The sequence below is a fragment of the Hemiscyllium ocellatum genome, chromosome 10 (assembly GCF_020745735.1).
Source record: "Hemiscyllium ocellatum isolate sHemOce1 chromosome 10, sHemOce1.pat.X.cur, whole genome shotgun sequence".
NCBI classification, from domain to species: Eukaryota; Metazoa; Chordata; class Chondrichthyes; order Orectolobiformes; family Hemiscylliidae; genus Hemiscyllium; species Hemiscyllium ocellatum.
The window spans coordinates 22,957,506-22,974,041 of NC_083410.1; the positions used below are offsets into that span (position 1 = coordinate 22,957,506).

General features: G+C 40.3%; 1 protein-coding gene across 1 annotated transcript in view; it reads left to right on the forward strand.

Annotated features, from left to right (window-relative positions):
* The first annotated feature begins 2,281 nt into the window (after positions 1–2,281).
* Positions 2,282–16,536, forward strand: part of adpgk2 (ADP-dependent glucokinase 2) — a 38,180-nt gene continuing 23,925 nt past the window's right edge. The window contains exons 1-2 of the mRNA XM_060831346.1: positions 2,282–3,012; positions 15,595–15,754. Coding sequence (XP_060687329.1) covers positions 2,838–3,012; positions 15,595–15,754 — 335 coding nt within the window. The 5' untranslated portion in view covers positions 2,282–2,837. The remainder of the gene's footprint in view (positions 3,013–15,594; positions 15,755–16,536) is intronic.

Consider the following 16,536-nt stretch of genomic DNA (forward strand, 5'->3'; position numbering starts at 1 on the left):
ACCTGCGATTCATTTAATAAATGGGATCCAACTAAGAATCAGACTTAAGGCTGTATATTCTTTTGAGTTTTGCAAGCACAGGCTAGCTGGATCAGTTAGGTACAGTCAGTACTGTACTTTGTTAGTTGTGAACATCTGAAAGTTAATTTTAAAAAAAGCCAAGAACAATTCTTCCTGACATTCAAATAAGTTATCCAGTATGCAAATTTCAGTACCAGTGTGATACCATACACTGTGGGTTGTCTGTTCCCATTGGTGGATCACAGGAAATAGTATCTCCCTCTGGCTGTTTGCTTGCAAAACAATCAAGATTCTGAGACTGTACAGAAAAGTTTTTTTCTCCTGTATACATTACAGGTGTTTCACATGCATTATCCTGATGAATTCAAGATGACAATGTCTCTTTGGAGTAATAAATCAATAATCTGGTGATTATTAAAGAAACCTGGTTTATGGCATTTTTAAAAATCAAATCTAGAGAAACATGTGATCCGCCATATCAGGAAGCAGGTAAAACAATTACATTTCTGTTGTAACCTGTGAAGCTTAGTACTGGAGAAAGATAGTGCATACCTTGCATCTCAATTCTAACAGATATTGAAGTAGAAGGTAAGAAACACAGCAGTTAACTCATTCATGGTAACGGCGACAGCCATGTAATGATTGGACAATCATTCTTCTATAGACAAATAATTTACAAAACGTATTTTTTGGTGCTGTTTTAATGAAAGATTAACTGGAGCAAAGAATGTGTCACATGACTGTTCAAAGTCATGCTCACTAATGGGAAGTGTTCAGAATGTCAGATTTCATTAAAGGTTATACTTTAAACTTTAGTTTTAAGATAAAATGGAGTTGGGGTTTAGAAGACAGTTATTCAGCATTTCTATCTGGACACAAGACTGATACACACTACCACGCAGGACGACTCTGAAAGGGGAGCAGTCTTTTGAAAACTATTACACCAACGGTATTCAAAGGCTTTTTTTCTCTGTGAAAACAATTTATTCCAAAAGGGAAGACAGATTGCAGGAGTGAGTGAGAGAAGGGTTAAATCATTCCATTCAGTTGGCAGAACTGGACTGCAATTCAATAAGATGATACCATACTTGGAAGAACTTGAGTGCCGAGGGGATTAGAGATTTAGCAAGGCACTGAAGGGACTTGGACAAAGATAAACATAAGATTTTTAAAAAGCAATACACCAGTTGATAGAAAATCAATTAAAATTGTTAGATGCAATAGTAAAAAAAATCCTAGAATGAGTTGCAATTTTGTACTTTGGTTTTTTGGAATACTCAAATCTGGAACCAAAAAAGTGTGAATAAACATTCAGTAGCAATGAAAAGCATTGGAGATAAGATTTCGCTGCTCGTTGGATGCTGCCTGAACTGCTGTGCTCTTCCAGCACCACTGATCCAGAATCTGGTTTCCAGCATCTACAGTCATTGTTTTTACCATAGGGTACAAACAGGTGAAGTCAAATGTATAAGTAATGGTCTTTTGGAGGTCAGGAAACAGGAATTGAAATTCGATTTGTCATCTAATAGGATGCCAAGGGATTCCTAAAGTGAGTGTGGGTGAGTTTAAAAGAACAGAAATTTTAGGTCATGAACTCCAGGAAAACAGATCCACTTGTGGAGCATCTGCCAACACCTTCCCCAAAACACACACATACAAAATCTTCCCTCACTGACCCAGGTTTATAATAAATTTCAAACTTCAAAATGTAGTCACAATGGGGAAAAATTGCAAAATACGAGTGCACAATGTGAAGTACTGTAGAGTGAAAAGCAAAGATAATTGGAGTTCGTTTCGTTGTTTTTTTTATCATTCTATGCAGTGGAGATTCTACGATTCCAGCTCTTTGCAATCCAAAGGGTTGTGTGCAATCCTAATTCTGACTGGTTGATTATTTATCTGAAATGGAATTATATGCAGGGGGAGGGGGGCGAAAGAGGATTGTGGTGAATCGCTCCTTTTCAAATCAGAATAGACAGGTCAAGCTCAGCTCAGAACTATTCTGCATCCCCTAAATGTTAACTGATGAGCTGAATGGTTTTCCTGCCGTTTTGATTCTAAATTAAATCTGTCCCTCGCCACGTTGACTTTGACACGTCAAATCATTCAACGTGGAAACACTCTCAGCTTCCACCCCCTGCTAGTTCTTGTTTGAAACTACAGGGTGATTAAAAACATTACACGCCTCCTCGACTCCACTCAACTGTCAATCATTCACAGCCACGCCCTCTTATTGTTTCTACACTCCTCGCAGTCTCAGTACTTTGAAGAAACGCGACAAGTAACCAACATAAAACATAAAGAACTGCGGATGCTGGAAATACGAAACAAACAAAACATGAAATTGCTAGGGAAACTCAGCAGGTCTGACAGCATTTGTGTAAAGGGGAAATAGAATGAACGTTCTGAGTTCAACGACGCTTCTTCAAAACTGACGATATAACGTCCATACTCTATTCTCGCCCCTTGCCAAGATCTCATTGGAAAATGTCCACGTCAATCAGATAATTAGACCACGGCGGCCCTATTTCGAAAAGGACGAAACCAAGAGACACAATATATATCAGCTCTGAACCGAGCCAAATTTCTTACCCGTTAATGGTGTACAATCTTTGCGGTCCTGAGTTACAGTTAAGATTTGAACAGAATCACGTGGCCGTTTCCTGGGTGATCCCAGTCAAGGTTCGTTGGTAAAACCGTGTCTCGCGAGCACGAGTTCCGTTGCCTTGGTAACCCTTAACCCCCACTGCTTGGATTGACCTGCGGAGCACAGGTTGGACTTTGTTGTTATAGTGTTTGCCAGCCGTCGGTCCGAGATGGGCCACGGACTAAAATGCGGTGTTGCCTTCTCGTTCTTTGCCGTTTTTGCTGCATTTTGGTACCGGCAGCAAGTGGGCAACGAGCTGGACTCGCGTTTGGAGACTGTGTTGACTTCGCTGCTGAAAGCAGAGAGGAAAGTAGACCTGAACCGGCGGCCCCGAGTGGCAGTAGGTAAGGAATCCGAGACCACCTTCACACAATATCTTGTGGACTCAGTAGTTGTCTGTTAGTGAATAAAGAAAAGCAGATTGAAATGTCATACAAATATACTGTCAGTTTATCTTGTTCAACGTTTCTTTATTTTTCAACATTGATGCAATATTTTCACAGTCCTTTTGTTGCTTCAGTGGAGTGTCTTTAAACGCCTACAAGTTGCACAAGTCTCATTTTACTTCTATTGCACCTTCCTGACTGTCTGGATTTCTCGTGCAGATATTTCGATCTCTGTTGTATCGCCTTAATTTCATGTTTTTGTTTTGTATACCAGCAGTGAATGGGGCATTTGGAGAAAAAAAAACTTATGCGACTCGTTTGAATGCCCCCTTTTCTGAAGTAAAAAATGCAAATTCCTAGATGTTAGCTGGCAGGTTGCTCTGTTTAAAAAAAAGAGAAGCGAATCCAGCTTTTCTAACTGAAAGTCGTGAACGAAAAGGCCTTATAAAATGAAGAAAGAAAATGGTCCACTTTAGTTGAATCATCATGTGGAGATTAATGGGCTGAAGTGTTTCAAAACAGTAAACAATACAATACAAGATACACAATATCTTTAAGAATCCTGCATAAGCAGGCACTTCCTGCTTCCTGGTTTCAGAGTTTTTGGACATGCCTTTATGTCCTAATCTCTTTTTTTGGGTTGCATTAGCTAAACAGAAGGTTTTATCAGAACAGTGTTAAAACCAGTATTAGTACTGACACCAGTGGTGGCTGAGGACCAATTAAAGGGGAAACCTATTCTGAGATGACCGAGCTGATTGGTTGACGAGTGGATTCTCGTAGAAGTATTACCATGCGATTGTAAAAATTTCAGATTTTGAGTTGCATTCAGTCTTTCATACTTCTGTGTATCGGAAGTTTTATATATGGATGTAGGTTTGCTAGCTGAGCTAGAAGGTTCATTTTCAGATGTTTTGTCACAATATTAGGTAACATCATCAGTGAGCCTCTGGATGAAGCACTGGGTGGTATGGCCCATTTTCTATTTGTGTTTTCCTTGGGTTGGTGATGCCATTTCCTGTGATGTCACTTCCTGTTATTTTTCTCAGGGGATGGTAAATGGGATCCAAGTCAGTGTGTTTGTTGATAGAGTTCCGGTTAGAATGCTATGCTTTTAGGAGTTCTCATACGTATCTCTGTTTGGCTTGTCCTGGGATGGATATGTTGTCCCAGCAGAAGTGGTGCCCTTCCTTATCTGTATGTAAGGTTACCAGTGAGAGTGGGTCATGTCATTTTTGGCTGGTTGATGTTCTTGTATCCTAGTGGCTAGTTTTCTGCCAGTTTGTCCAATGTAGTGTGTGTTACAGTTCTTGCACGGTATTTTGTAAATGACATTAGTTTTGCTCGTTGTCTGTATAGGGTCTTTCAAGTTCATTAGCTGCTGTTTTAGTGTGTTGGTGGGTTTGTGGGCTACCATGATGCCAAAGGGTCTGAGTAGTCTGGCAATCATTTCTGAGATGTCTTTGATGTAGGGGAGAGTGGCTGGGGTTTCTGAATGTATTTTGTCTGCTTGTTGGGGTTTGTTGCTGAGAAATGAATGCACTTTGTTCATTGGGTACCCGTTCTTTCTGAATACACTGTGTAGATAATTTTTCTCTGCTCTGTGTAGTTTCTCTGTGCTGCAGTGTGTGGTGGCTCATTGAAATAATGCTCTAATGCAGTTTTGTTTGTAGGTGTTGGGATGATTGCTTCTGTAGTTCAGTATTAGGTCAGTATGTGTTGTTTCCTGTAGGCGCTGGTTTGAAGTTCTCCACTGGCTGTTTGCTCTACTGCAACATCTAGGAGTGGCAGTTTGTTGTTGCTTTCTCCTCTTTAGTGAATTTTATGCCAGGTAAGGGTATTATTGATGGTCTTGAAAGTTTCCTCTAATTTGTTTTGTTTAGTGATGGCAAAGCTTTCATCCACATAGCAAACCCAAAGTTTGGATTGGATGGTTGGCAGAGCTGTTTGTTCGAGTGTCTGCATTACTGCTTCTGCTAAGAACCCTGATATTGGAGATCCCATGGTGTTCTGTTTTGTCTGTAGGTTTTGTTGTTGAAGGTGAAGTGGGTGGTAAGCTTGATGACATTACCCTTGCTGATTTAGTTGGTGGTGTCTGGTTTTTGTGTCTTTGGTTCTTCTAATAACGTAGTCAGTATTTCCTTGGCCAGGCTCATGTTGATGGATGTGAACAGGGCTGTTATGTCAAAGGAGACCATAATTTTATCCTCTTCTATCTTGGTGTCTTCGGTTTTCAGGAATTCTTGGTGGAGTGGATGGAGTGGCATCAGTGTTCTATTCAGTATTGTAGTCTTTGGTATTGCTCCTTGGCCAACCTGTAAGTTGGTGTTCCAGGTGGCAAGACTATGGGTCTGAGGGGGCTCCTGGTTTGTGAACTTTGGGTAATCCATAGAAACATGATGTGTTGGATCCATCTGGTTTTACTTTTTGGAAGTTGGTCTTATTTATTTCTCCAGATTTCTGAAATGTTTTGAGTAAGTGAAGATTTGTTGCTCAGGTTGAGGTTCCGGAGGTAGGTTTGCTTGCTGAGCTAGAAGGTTCGTTTTTCAGATGTTTCATCACCATACTAGGTTACATCATCAGTGAGCCTCCAGATGAAACCCTGGTGGCATGGCCTGCTTTTTATTTGTGTTTAGGTTTCCTTGGGTTGGTGATGTAATTTCCTGTGGTGATGTGATTTCCTGTTATTTTCCTTAGGGGGCGGTAAATGGCGCTAAGTTTTTATATATCAATACAAAGGGTCCTAATCTTTTGTAGACAGCACATGTACTCACTTTACCTGTGTCAACTCAGCAAAATAGGAGACAGCCATTTGATGATTCATTTCTCAGGGCACTGTCTTGATCGATCAATGTCATTCGTCCTTAACTGATTCCTCATTGCAATGTCTTGATTGGCAAGTGATTAATCAGTTGAGTACTTTACCAAAGAATGTTAATTTTCCCCTTACTCTGGTATCTCATGAATTATCCTGACATGTGCTAGATGAAAAGCTTCATCAATCTGAGTCTTTTTTTAAGCAATGCTTAATGACTGGGATCTAAGGTAAGGGGCAGGGAGTTCAGAGGGGATGTGAGAAAAAACAAGTTTATCCAGAATCTGGAACTTGCTGCCTCAAAGGCAAAAAACCCTCATTGAAGTATTCATGTGAGCACTTACAATATCAAGGCATACAAGATTAGATTAGATTACTTACAGCGTGGAAACAGGCCCTTCGGCCCAACAAGTCCACACCGACCTGCCGAAGCGCAACCCACCCAGACCCCTACATTTACCCAACACTACGGGCAATTTATCCTGACCAATTCACCTGACCCGCACATCTTTGTGACTGTGGGAGGAAACCGGAGCACCCGGAGGAAACCCGCGCAGACACGGGGAGAACGTGCAAACTCCACACAGTCAGTCGCCTGAGTCGGGAATTGAACCCGGGTCTCTGGCGCTGTGAGGCAGCAGTGCTAACCACCGTGCCGCCCACAAAGGTTATGGGCTAAGTACTGAAAAATGGGATTGGAATAGTTAGGTATTTTTTAAACTAGCATAGACTCTGAGCCTAAGGCCATTTTTCAGTGCTGTTGACCTCTAATATTCTTATTCTTTACTATCAAATGTTTTATAGTTGAAACAATATTTTCCAATTAGGATCTGTTGTATAGGTATTGGGCACCTTCAGTTCTGTAGAAGTCCAAAGAAATTGACAAACAATCTGTGCTTGTATTTTTTGGTTGACCACCAATAAACAAACATATGTATAAGATTGTGTGCACATGTATAAATTGAGTTCGCTAAGACAAAGTTGAGATCTTCTGATCATCCTTAGAGTTTCTGTATCAAGAAGCACTGAGGATTTGGAAGCATCAAAGGGGCTTCTGTAGTTATAATGGCTAGCAGGTAAGTCTAGAGAAAGAGTTTGAATACCCTGTGTGTATGGGGGTGATGCGGTATTTTGGGCAAAATTCTGCAGATACTAGTGATTGGAAATACTGGCGAAACTCCAGTCTGGTAGCTTCTGTGGAGGGGGAAACAGAATGAATGTTCAAGCCCAGCCGTGGACTTAAAATGTTTAATTATGTTTCTCTCTCCACAAATGCTGAACTGAGCAAGGAATGGGAAACCAATGTTTTATCCCTAATTGTTCAAATGGATTTACAAGCTTATGTAGTCTTAATCGCTGAAAATGTGTTGTTGAAAAGCGCAGCAGGCCAGGCAGCATCCAAAGAGCAGGAGAATCGACGTGTAGTCTTAGTGTAAACTTCTGTAACTGGATTGAATTTTTAAAAATTGCCTGGGAGGTCATTTCCTTCTAGATATTGTTTTCTGTTGCGTGTTACGCTAATTGTATTCTTTCAGCTTTGGTTTAACAAATGGCTGAAAAATATGTAGAAAGTAGTGAATTTCAAACAGGCATGTAAACAGAAAAGATTGATACAATAGAATTTCAGTGAGCCACGTTAACCAGTAAGTTATCCAATTGTGCAATACACATTCTTCACTGAATATGGCCCCAGGCTCTGCAAAACTAAACTTGACTGTAAAGGGAATTAATGAAGGGGCAGGGTAGAAATCAGCCTAGAGTGTCAAATATAGTTCCACACTCCCTAGATAGAGGTTCTTTTTTGGGAGATGGACAATACCCTGGGAAGGTGAGTTTAATTGTTTTTGTGGGGAAAAGCTATTGTGTGCTCTTCAAGCCACATTTATTTAGTAAGATCAGACAGAAATCCGTGTGCTGGGTAGAGCCATTTTGTAATTGAATTGTGAGGCTAATTGTGAAAAGCTTTGTCTTGCGAGAAATACAGGCAGATCAGAGTTAAATAACATAGTTAAGTAAATAATAGATAGACAGTGGCAAAAACAAAAACAGCGGTACAGAAGAATGTTAACAGTTTGAGAGTCCATTCAGTATTCTAACAACAGTAGGGTAGAAACTATTTTGAAACTGGCTGGTGCGTGTTTTCAGGCTTCTGTACCTTCTCCCCAATCGTAGAGATTGTAGACAAACATAGCCAGAGCGGGATGGATCTTAAAGAATGCTGGCAGCCTTTCCTTGACAGCGGACCTGGTAGATGGACTCCATAGATGGGAGGTTGGTCTTTGTGTATGTCCTGGCCGAGTTCACCACTCTCTGTAATCGTCTCTGATCTTGAATGGTACGGTTGCCATACCAGGTTGTGATACATCCAGGCAGAACGTTCTCGATGGTGCACCTATAAAAGTTGGCAAGGGTATTCGCCGTCATGCCAAATTTCCTCAGCTACCTAAGGAAGAAGAGACGTTGGGCCTTTGTTACCAGAGTGTCCACATGAAGAGGCCAAGAAAGCTTGTTGTGGATGACCACTCCCAGGAGCTTGACACTGTCCACTCGTTCCATCTCTGTGCTGTTAATGTGTAGGGGGACATGAGTAACATCCCACCAAAAGTCAATAATGAGTTTGTTTTGGTTTTGCCGGCATTGAGCGCTAGGTTGTTCTCAGTGCACCATTTTTCCGGGTCTTCCACCTCCTGTTTGTATCGTCACCATCTGAGATTCGACTGACTACGGTGGTGTCATCAGCGAACTTGTAAATGGCATTAGTCTGATTGTTTACCTATGACTGCGTCACCAACTATGAGTACAGAAGGGGGCTGAGTATACACCTCTGGGGGAAGCTCCAGCGATGCATGTTTGGTGAGGATGAAATACTGTCCACAATCTTCACTGATTGTGGCCTATGGGTCAGGAAATTGAGAGTCCAGTTGCAGAGAGGGGGTTTGGTCTGTGATTACTAAGTTTAGTAATCAGAGTTTTGAAGGCTGAACTATAATCAATGAGTAGGATTCCTATGTAGCTGTTCTTGGTGTCAAGATGTTCTCGGGAGGAGTGAAGGGCAAGTGATATGGCATTTGACGTGAATCTGTTGGTCCGATAGGCAAATTGGAGTGGGTCAAGAGTAGAGGGGAGGCTGGAGTTAATTAATGCCATGACCAGCCTTTCAAAGCACTTCATGACCATCAAAGTTAGGGCCACTGGGCAGTAGTCATTGACACATGCTGCACGAGCCTTCTTAGGTACAGGGATGATGTTGGCTCTCTTGAAACAGGCAGGGACAATGGCCCGCTGCAGGGAGAGGTTGAAGATGTCCGAGAAGACCTCTGTCAGATGATCTGTGCGTGCCCTGAGTGCATGGCCTTGTACTCTGTCTGATCCCATCGCTTTCCTTGGATTCACACAAAAGAAAACTGATCTGATCTCTGATGCAGTGATTGGCATAGATTTGTCAGGACTTGTTGGAATAGGTGTTCAAAGTGAGAATAGAAGGTGTTGAGACGATCTGTCATCATCTGCAATCTTGCACTGTCTCATTTTAGAACCTGTGATGTCATTCAGTCTTTGCCATAGTTGCTGGGTGTCTGTCTGAGTCTGTAGTTTTAGATTGGCTTTGGTCCTTGGCTGTCTTAATGGCTCTGTGAAGGTCATACCTGGATTTCTTATATTTGAGTGGGTTTCCTGACCTAAAGTCCTCTCACCTGGTTTTTGGCAGGTTCTATATGCCCTGATTCATCCAGAGTTCCCTGTTGGGGAACACCTGGATTGACTTCCTTGGTATGTGGTCTTCCACACACTTGCTGATCATCTGTGATGGTGGTGGTGTACTCGTCTAAGGTACCTGTGGACTGTTTGAACATGGTCCAATCAGCTGATTCCAGACAGCACCGGAGTTAATCCTCTGCCTCCTCTGACCAGCACTGGACATGTATCTTCAAAGGGGTCTCCTGCTTGAGGGTGATTTTGTTCACAATGCTACCTTTTTGATTTAGTTGCTTTTTCTATGATATACAGTTCGAATAATACACATCATTTAAATTGCTAGTTTGTGTTTATTTCTATAGAATTACTAAATGTCAAAGATGGTCACAATAAATGTTTTAATTAATTTAATAATTCTTTCCAATAAACCTCATTGGAGATGGGATAGTTGCAAATTAAATTGAAAAACATAGCCAAGGGAAGCGTGCGCTTTGTTTTTTGACTCTCTTGCTGAGAATGTATATTGGGTATGAGCAGGTAGGGAGAGTTAGGTTTTGAGTTTTGTGAAACCAGAGGTTCAGCTGAGCATGACTCAGATCAGATAAGCACTTGCAGTTAACAATGGGATGCTGGAGGCAAGGGTAATGGGTTAGCAAGGTGGAAAAGTATTTATTATAGAGAGCCATTTAACAATATTGGAAGTATTCCGTATGTAAGATCAGTTTAACAAGGTGAAATGTATTTATAATGTGAAACCAGTTATTCATTGTAACAGCAGCTGATTTAATCTTTTCTATTGACACTTGCTGATTGTAATGGTCTCCCAGTCAGTAGGTTTTTTGCCTTGTCTGGATGCTCCACCTTGTAAAATGACTATTTAATTCATTTAAGACACTGTCGTTCTAGAGAGAGGACCGAGAACTCATGTCTGTGTGCACGTGAGCGATTTGTTCTCTCTCCCTCCAGGCCCCAGAATAAAAATGGAGGATGTAAAACTATGCTGTGTCTGAGTGTTTTGCTTCAACTGGTGGGTGGGGGGGATGTTGGGGAAATGGAACAACATTGCTGTCATCAGTTGAATGTCACGCTTGTTTATAAGGAAATGGTGTCAATGAGATGGTGTAATGATAGTAATTTGTCATATATTGATGTGTAATGGTTTGACCTGCTTTGTATTAAAAGCAATCCATCTTGTGCTAACTTATGTGGTTCAGCTCCATTTATCATCGCAGGGGCAGCTTGCCTATAGAAGTAAATTACTGTTTCAGCTGAGGTCTGAAATGACAGCTTTGTAAGCATAAAGTAATTTGTGACATTGTCATGATTAACATTGAGACATTCAGCTTACTGTATATCCAGAAATGAATGCATTGCTCCCCACGTCATTTTGTTTGAATAACATGTATCAACTGACTAGGATTCTTTGAACTTATTTATTTTAGTAGAACATAAGAGCCTTTTATGAATGATAATACAGTGACAATTAGAGCCTGATGATCATAGAATCCGCACAGTTTGGAAACAGGCCATTCAGCCCAACAAATCCATGCTGACCCACAAGACCAGCCCACCAGACGCACCCCCTGTCCCTGTAACCCTGCATTTCACGTGGCTAGTGCACTTAATCTGAACATTATGGGCAATGTAGCATGGCCAATCCTCCTAACTTGCATATTTTTGGACTGTGGGAGGAAACTGGCGCACCCAGCAGAAAACCACGCAGACGTGGGGGAGAACGTACAAACTCCACATAGACGATCATCTGAAGTTGGAATCAAAACCTAGGTCCCTAGCACCGTGAGGCAGCAGTGCTAACCACTATGCCACCCTTTGTGTATTATGTTGCATTTGCTTAACAATATTTTCTTCCATTCAATTGTGTGAAGGTATTGATGTATTTAAAATGTGTTACTGCTGATTTAGGTGGAGATGATAGTGTTGTCTTAATGTCTAGAAATCCAGAAGCCCAAGTTAATGCTGCCATTTCAAATACCACTGCTAGGTGGTGGAATTTCGATTGAATTAACGCATAACAAATCTGGATCATAAAGCCAGTCTCTGTGTTGGTAACCATGAACCTGTCATTTAATTATTGTAAAAACCCATGAGCCTTGCAACTGTCATTTTTAAAGGGAAGGAAATCTATAATCCTTATCTGGTCTGGCCTACGGGTGACTCCACATCCACACCAGTATGTTGACAATCAACATTCCTCTGGCATGTGTAATAGAGCGAAGGTCGACACTCCTCTGATAATTAAAATAGAAACATCCAGAGAAGATTGCTTCGTATTGTAATCTGACAAAGGGGTATAACTTATCTCTCAATCCCCAATCTATTATAAAGGAATGGTTAAATGAAATGAAATCCTTTCACTCACTCTACGGTTAACAAGTAACAGTTAATTTTAGATTAGATTACTTACGGTGTAGAAACAGGCCCTTCGGCCCAACAAGTCCACACCAACCCACCGAAGCATAACCCACCCATTCCCCTACATTTACCCCTTTTACCTAACACTACGGGCAATTTAGCATGGCCAATTCACCTGACCTGCACATCTTTGGACTGGGGGAGGAAACCGAAGCACCCGGAGGAAACCCACACAGACACGGGGAGAATGTGCAAACTCCATATAGTCAGTCGCCTGAGTCGGGAATTGAACCCAGGTCTCTGGCACTGTGAGGCAGCAGTGCTAACCACCATGCCACCCAGAACTTATTCAACTCTAACAGTAAAACAATTTAACAGAATTAGTATCAAACAGGACAACTATTCCCTAACTGAACCAAATTCTACTGGAATGAATGCTGTTTCAGTAATGAAATTCCTTTTTAGAGAAATGCAGTTAATAAGAAAACAATAAATTAAACATGGTCGCTCAAAGTTTATACAGAATGGATCCTCTGGAATGTTTTCTCCCTCTCTCCTGCTGCCTTCCACTGTCTGAAAGGCCTTCTCAGTCTGCCGAATTCTGGTGTCCGGAATATTAGCTGAACATGCCATGGTATTGTTTATAAATAGGTGGATAGATGATGATTTTTTCTTAGAGATCTGAGATTTCTTGTGACAGTAAGATATTTATTTTTTCAGATGGCAGTTGGCTCTCTGCCCATTTTCTAATATCTTGATTTTCTCCCCCCCCCCCCGCCCCGTGACCATTAAATTCTTATTTGATTGGCTCATGGGTGTCAAAACATTCCATTCTAAATTCAATTGATCCTCCGTCTCCGCATATCTTCAGTGCCACACTTTCTGACCCTGAATTTAAATTGTTGTCTGGATAAAAATGCTGCTTGGCTGTTTTGATATAATTCAAGTGCTCTCTGTGCAGTTGCACTTTTAACCGCTGTTCAGGCATCCAATTTTAAATCTCTAAGCACCAAAAAGAACAGCATCTCCTGAAAGGACATTGCAATGTTTTCCCCATTTTACTATTTTTTACACACTAACTTCGTGACACGTGGCCCAGCAAACCACTCTGATCTTGGGCTGTTGAAGGTTGGCCAGGCCCATATTTGTTGCTGGTAATGCTCACATCCTGTGAAAGAATAAATGTTTTGAAAAACACTTCTCAATGTTACTTGATTAAAGGACGTAAGTTTGTTAGCTTGCAAAGTGTAGAGGGAGAGAGTCATTTTGATCTGATGGTAAACCAATAACTATAAAGCAAACCAGTATGCATGATGACATGTTTGTTAGCCAGTTTTAGATTTAACAGTGCAGGAGCTAAGGCGTTTGGATGCTGAACATATGAATTACCAAATCTGTTGACTACTTTTTGAATTTTCTGTTATTGCAATTTTACCCATTCATTTCTTGTGCACAACAGTGACTGCAATTATGTTTGGTCTATCTTTTATATATCCAAAAATGGGAAGTAAAGCATGAATAAGACAGAGCTGGATAAGTAAAGGTCTATTGAAGTCTAGTGGTTGAGGTGGTCAGGAAAATCATTGGACATGTTCTACATAAAGGACTTAGAACATCAAAACTTGCATTTACAAAATACCTTTTTAAAATGTAATAAAATATCCATAGATACTTAACAGAATAGACTTATCAAAGACCATGTCACTGAGAATTTTATTTAAAAATCTTGCATGATCTGCAGATAAATCCTAACTATTTGTCATCAACTTTTCTTGTTAACTTTCCAAAAGGTGTTAAAAGCAGATTGGATAGCAATTTTCAAAAAGTAAATAGTTGAAAAGGAGAAATTTACAAAAAGGGCCTAGAAATGACTTTTTTTGTCACTTTTATATAAATGATTTGGATGTGAACACAGGAATATAGTTAGTAAGTTTGCAGATGACACCAAAATTGGAGGGTAGTGGACAGCGAAGAAGGTTACCTCAGATTACAACAGGATATTGATCAGATGGGTCAGTGGGCTGAGGAATAGCAGATGGAGTTTAATTCAGATAAATGTGAGGTGCTGCATTTTGGGAAAGCAAATCTTAGCAGGCCTTATACACTTAATGGTAAGGTCCCAGGGAGTGTTGCTGAACAAAGAGACCTTGGAGTGCAGGTTCATAGCTCCTTGAAAGTGGAATCATTGGTAGGATAGTGAAGAAGGTATCCTTTCCTTTATTGTACAGGGGTTGGGAGGTCATGTTGCGGCTGAACAGCACATTGGTTAGACCACTTTTGGAGTATTGTGTGCAATTCTGGCCTCCATCCTATGGGTGGGATGTTGTGAAACTTGAAAGGGTTCAGAAAAGATTTACAAGGGTTGAAGGATTTGAGCTACAGGGAGAGGCCGAACAGGCTGGGGCTGTTTTCCCTGGAGCGTCGGAGGCTGAGGGCTGACATTATAGAAGTTTATAAAATCACAAGCGGCATGGATAGGATAAATAGACATGGTATTTTCCCTGAGGTGTTGGACTCTAGAACTAGAGGGCATAGGTTTAGTGTGAATGGGAAAAGATATAAAAGAGACCCTAAGGGGCAGTGTTTTCATACAGAGGGTGGTGTGTGTATAAAATGGGCTGCCAGAGGAAATGGTGGAGGCTGATATAATTTAGAAGTAATTTGGATGGGTATATGAATAGGAAGGGTTTGGAGGAATATGGGCTAAGCTGGCAAATGGGACTAGATTAGCTTGGGATATCTGGTCGGCATGGACGGATTGGACTGAAGGGTCTCTTTCTGTGCTGTACATCTCTATGACTCTGTGACAAAGTGGAGTTAACTTGAATTGTTCTTTGAAAGTGCCAACATAGAGCTGATATTTTGTTAAATTTTTAATATACATTAACTGGTATATCTAGTTTTTATAGAAATCTTTATATAAACATTCATCTATCAGTTTGGTTCAACCTATGATAAAATAATGTCTTTATAATGTCTGGCTTTTAGTAGCTGTAATCTTATTTGCTTTTATTCAGCAACACCATCCAGCTCAATTTATAAAGTGTTCATCTGAACATTGCACTCTTGGGCCTTGATCCCACTTTTGACTAATCATTACCATTCTATGTAGATTGCTGATCCATTATATCTTTTGTGCCTCTGGAATGTCTGATTTCAGTTTCAAGCTAGGTTGTGATTTTGTAAGCTTTTGCTTTGGCCACACTCCTGAATGGATAAAGACCTCTGGTCCTGCACTATTTGGCGGTAATCTAAATCGAACTGCTAGATAATATAAATTGAGAGGTTATCTAGTAATACAGTGGCTTGTCCTCTTGCATCTGAGTCAACAAATTGTGGATTCAAATCTCTCAATCTCAAGACCTAAGTTGTCACTTCAAAACAGTTCTGGAATATTGCATTGATGGCGATGTCGTGCTTCAACTGAGCAGTTAGAGACATTTCTGTGCTTAGGTGGATGTAAAAGATGCAGTGGCATATTAGAAGAATTTGGGAGTTCTCTCTTGCATCCAATTTTAATATTTATTCCTTAATCAGCACCCAAAAGCAAGTTATTCCATCGCTATCATATTATTGTGTTTTTTTTCTGATTACTGTACAACCTACACTTAACTTTCTTTTTAAATATTAATTATAAACTTATTTTGACCTTGCTTTAGGTTTTGGTGGTTGTCTTGACATTGTGGCAGATGGAATTGCTCTGTTAAAGAAAGCTGGCATCAAACCAAGCAAGAATCCTGTCCATCATAATTTCATCACATCAGAAGAACAGTTGGCTGAAAGCTTTGCTTACTTCTTTCCTCCTGGAGCTGCATCGGAGTAAGAAATTAGTTTGAATAAGATTTAGCATATTGGTCATCAACTTTTGATAAAACTTGATGTTGTGCGATTTCTGGAAAATAACGAATATAGTAACAACAAGTAGGATAGGTGATAGCATTGTAATTTTTTGTTTAGGGAAGGGAATCTAGCATTTTATGCCAGACCCATAGTAATGTGGTTGACTGGTAACTGCTCTGGACAACAAATTCTGGCTGAACCAGAGATGATTCATAGGATGTGGGCAATCATTTTAATAAAAATAATTCAAACATTATCACTTTGATTTCATTCGAGAACAGCAGCAAGACTCATTGGGTTGATAATACTCTTAAGTATAATACATAATATTCCTTAATATTTTTAAAGGATTGTGCTGTAAATTGAGATTAACATTTAGTAATAATTTATTTCAAAACCGATTTTGATAGCATAACTATTTTAAGTGTATCAGGAAATCAGTTGTGATTTAGTAGTTTTTGACCAAGTCATCATTTAGCCACGCAAATGTACTGTTAAATCCAAAAATACTACTATTGTGAGAAAAGTCACTTAAATTATTTTTGTGAGCTAATGTTTACAGCACAGAAAATCAGGCACAAGGCGAGCTATAACTTTTTGTATGCCTTAGTGTAATACTTTGGCTAAGAAATGGCTCCATTGGCTCCTTTTTTTTTGTCATGTGGAGGAGACTGGGGTGGGCAAAATTTAAAAATCACACACCAGGTTGTAGTCTGACAGGTTTATTTATATAGGTGCTACGTGATGAAGGAGCAGCTGTC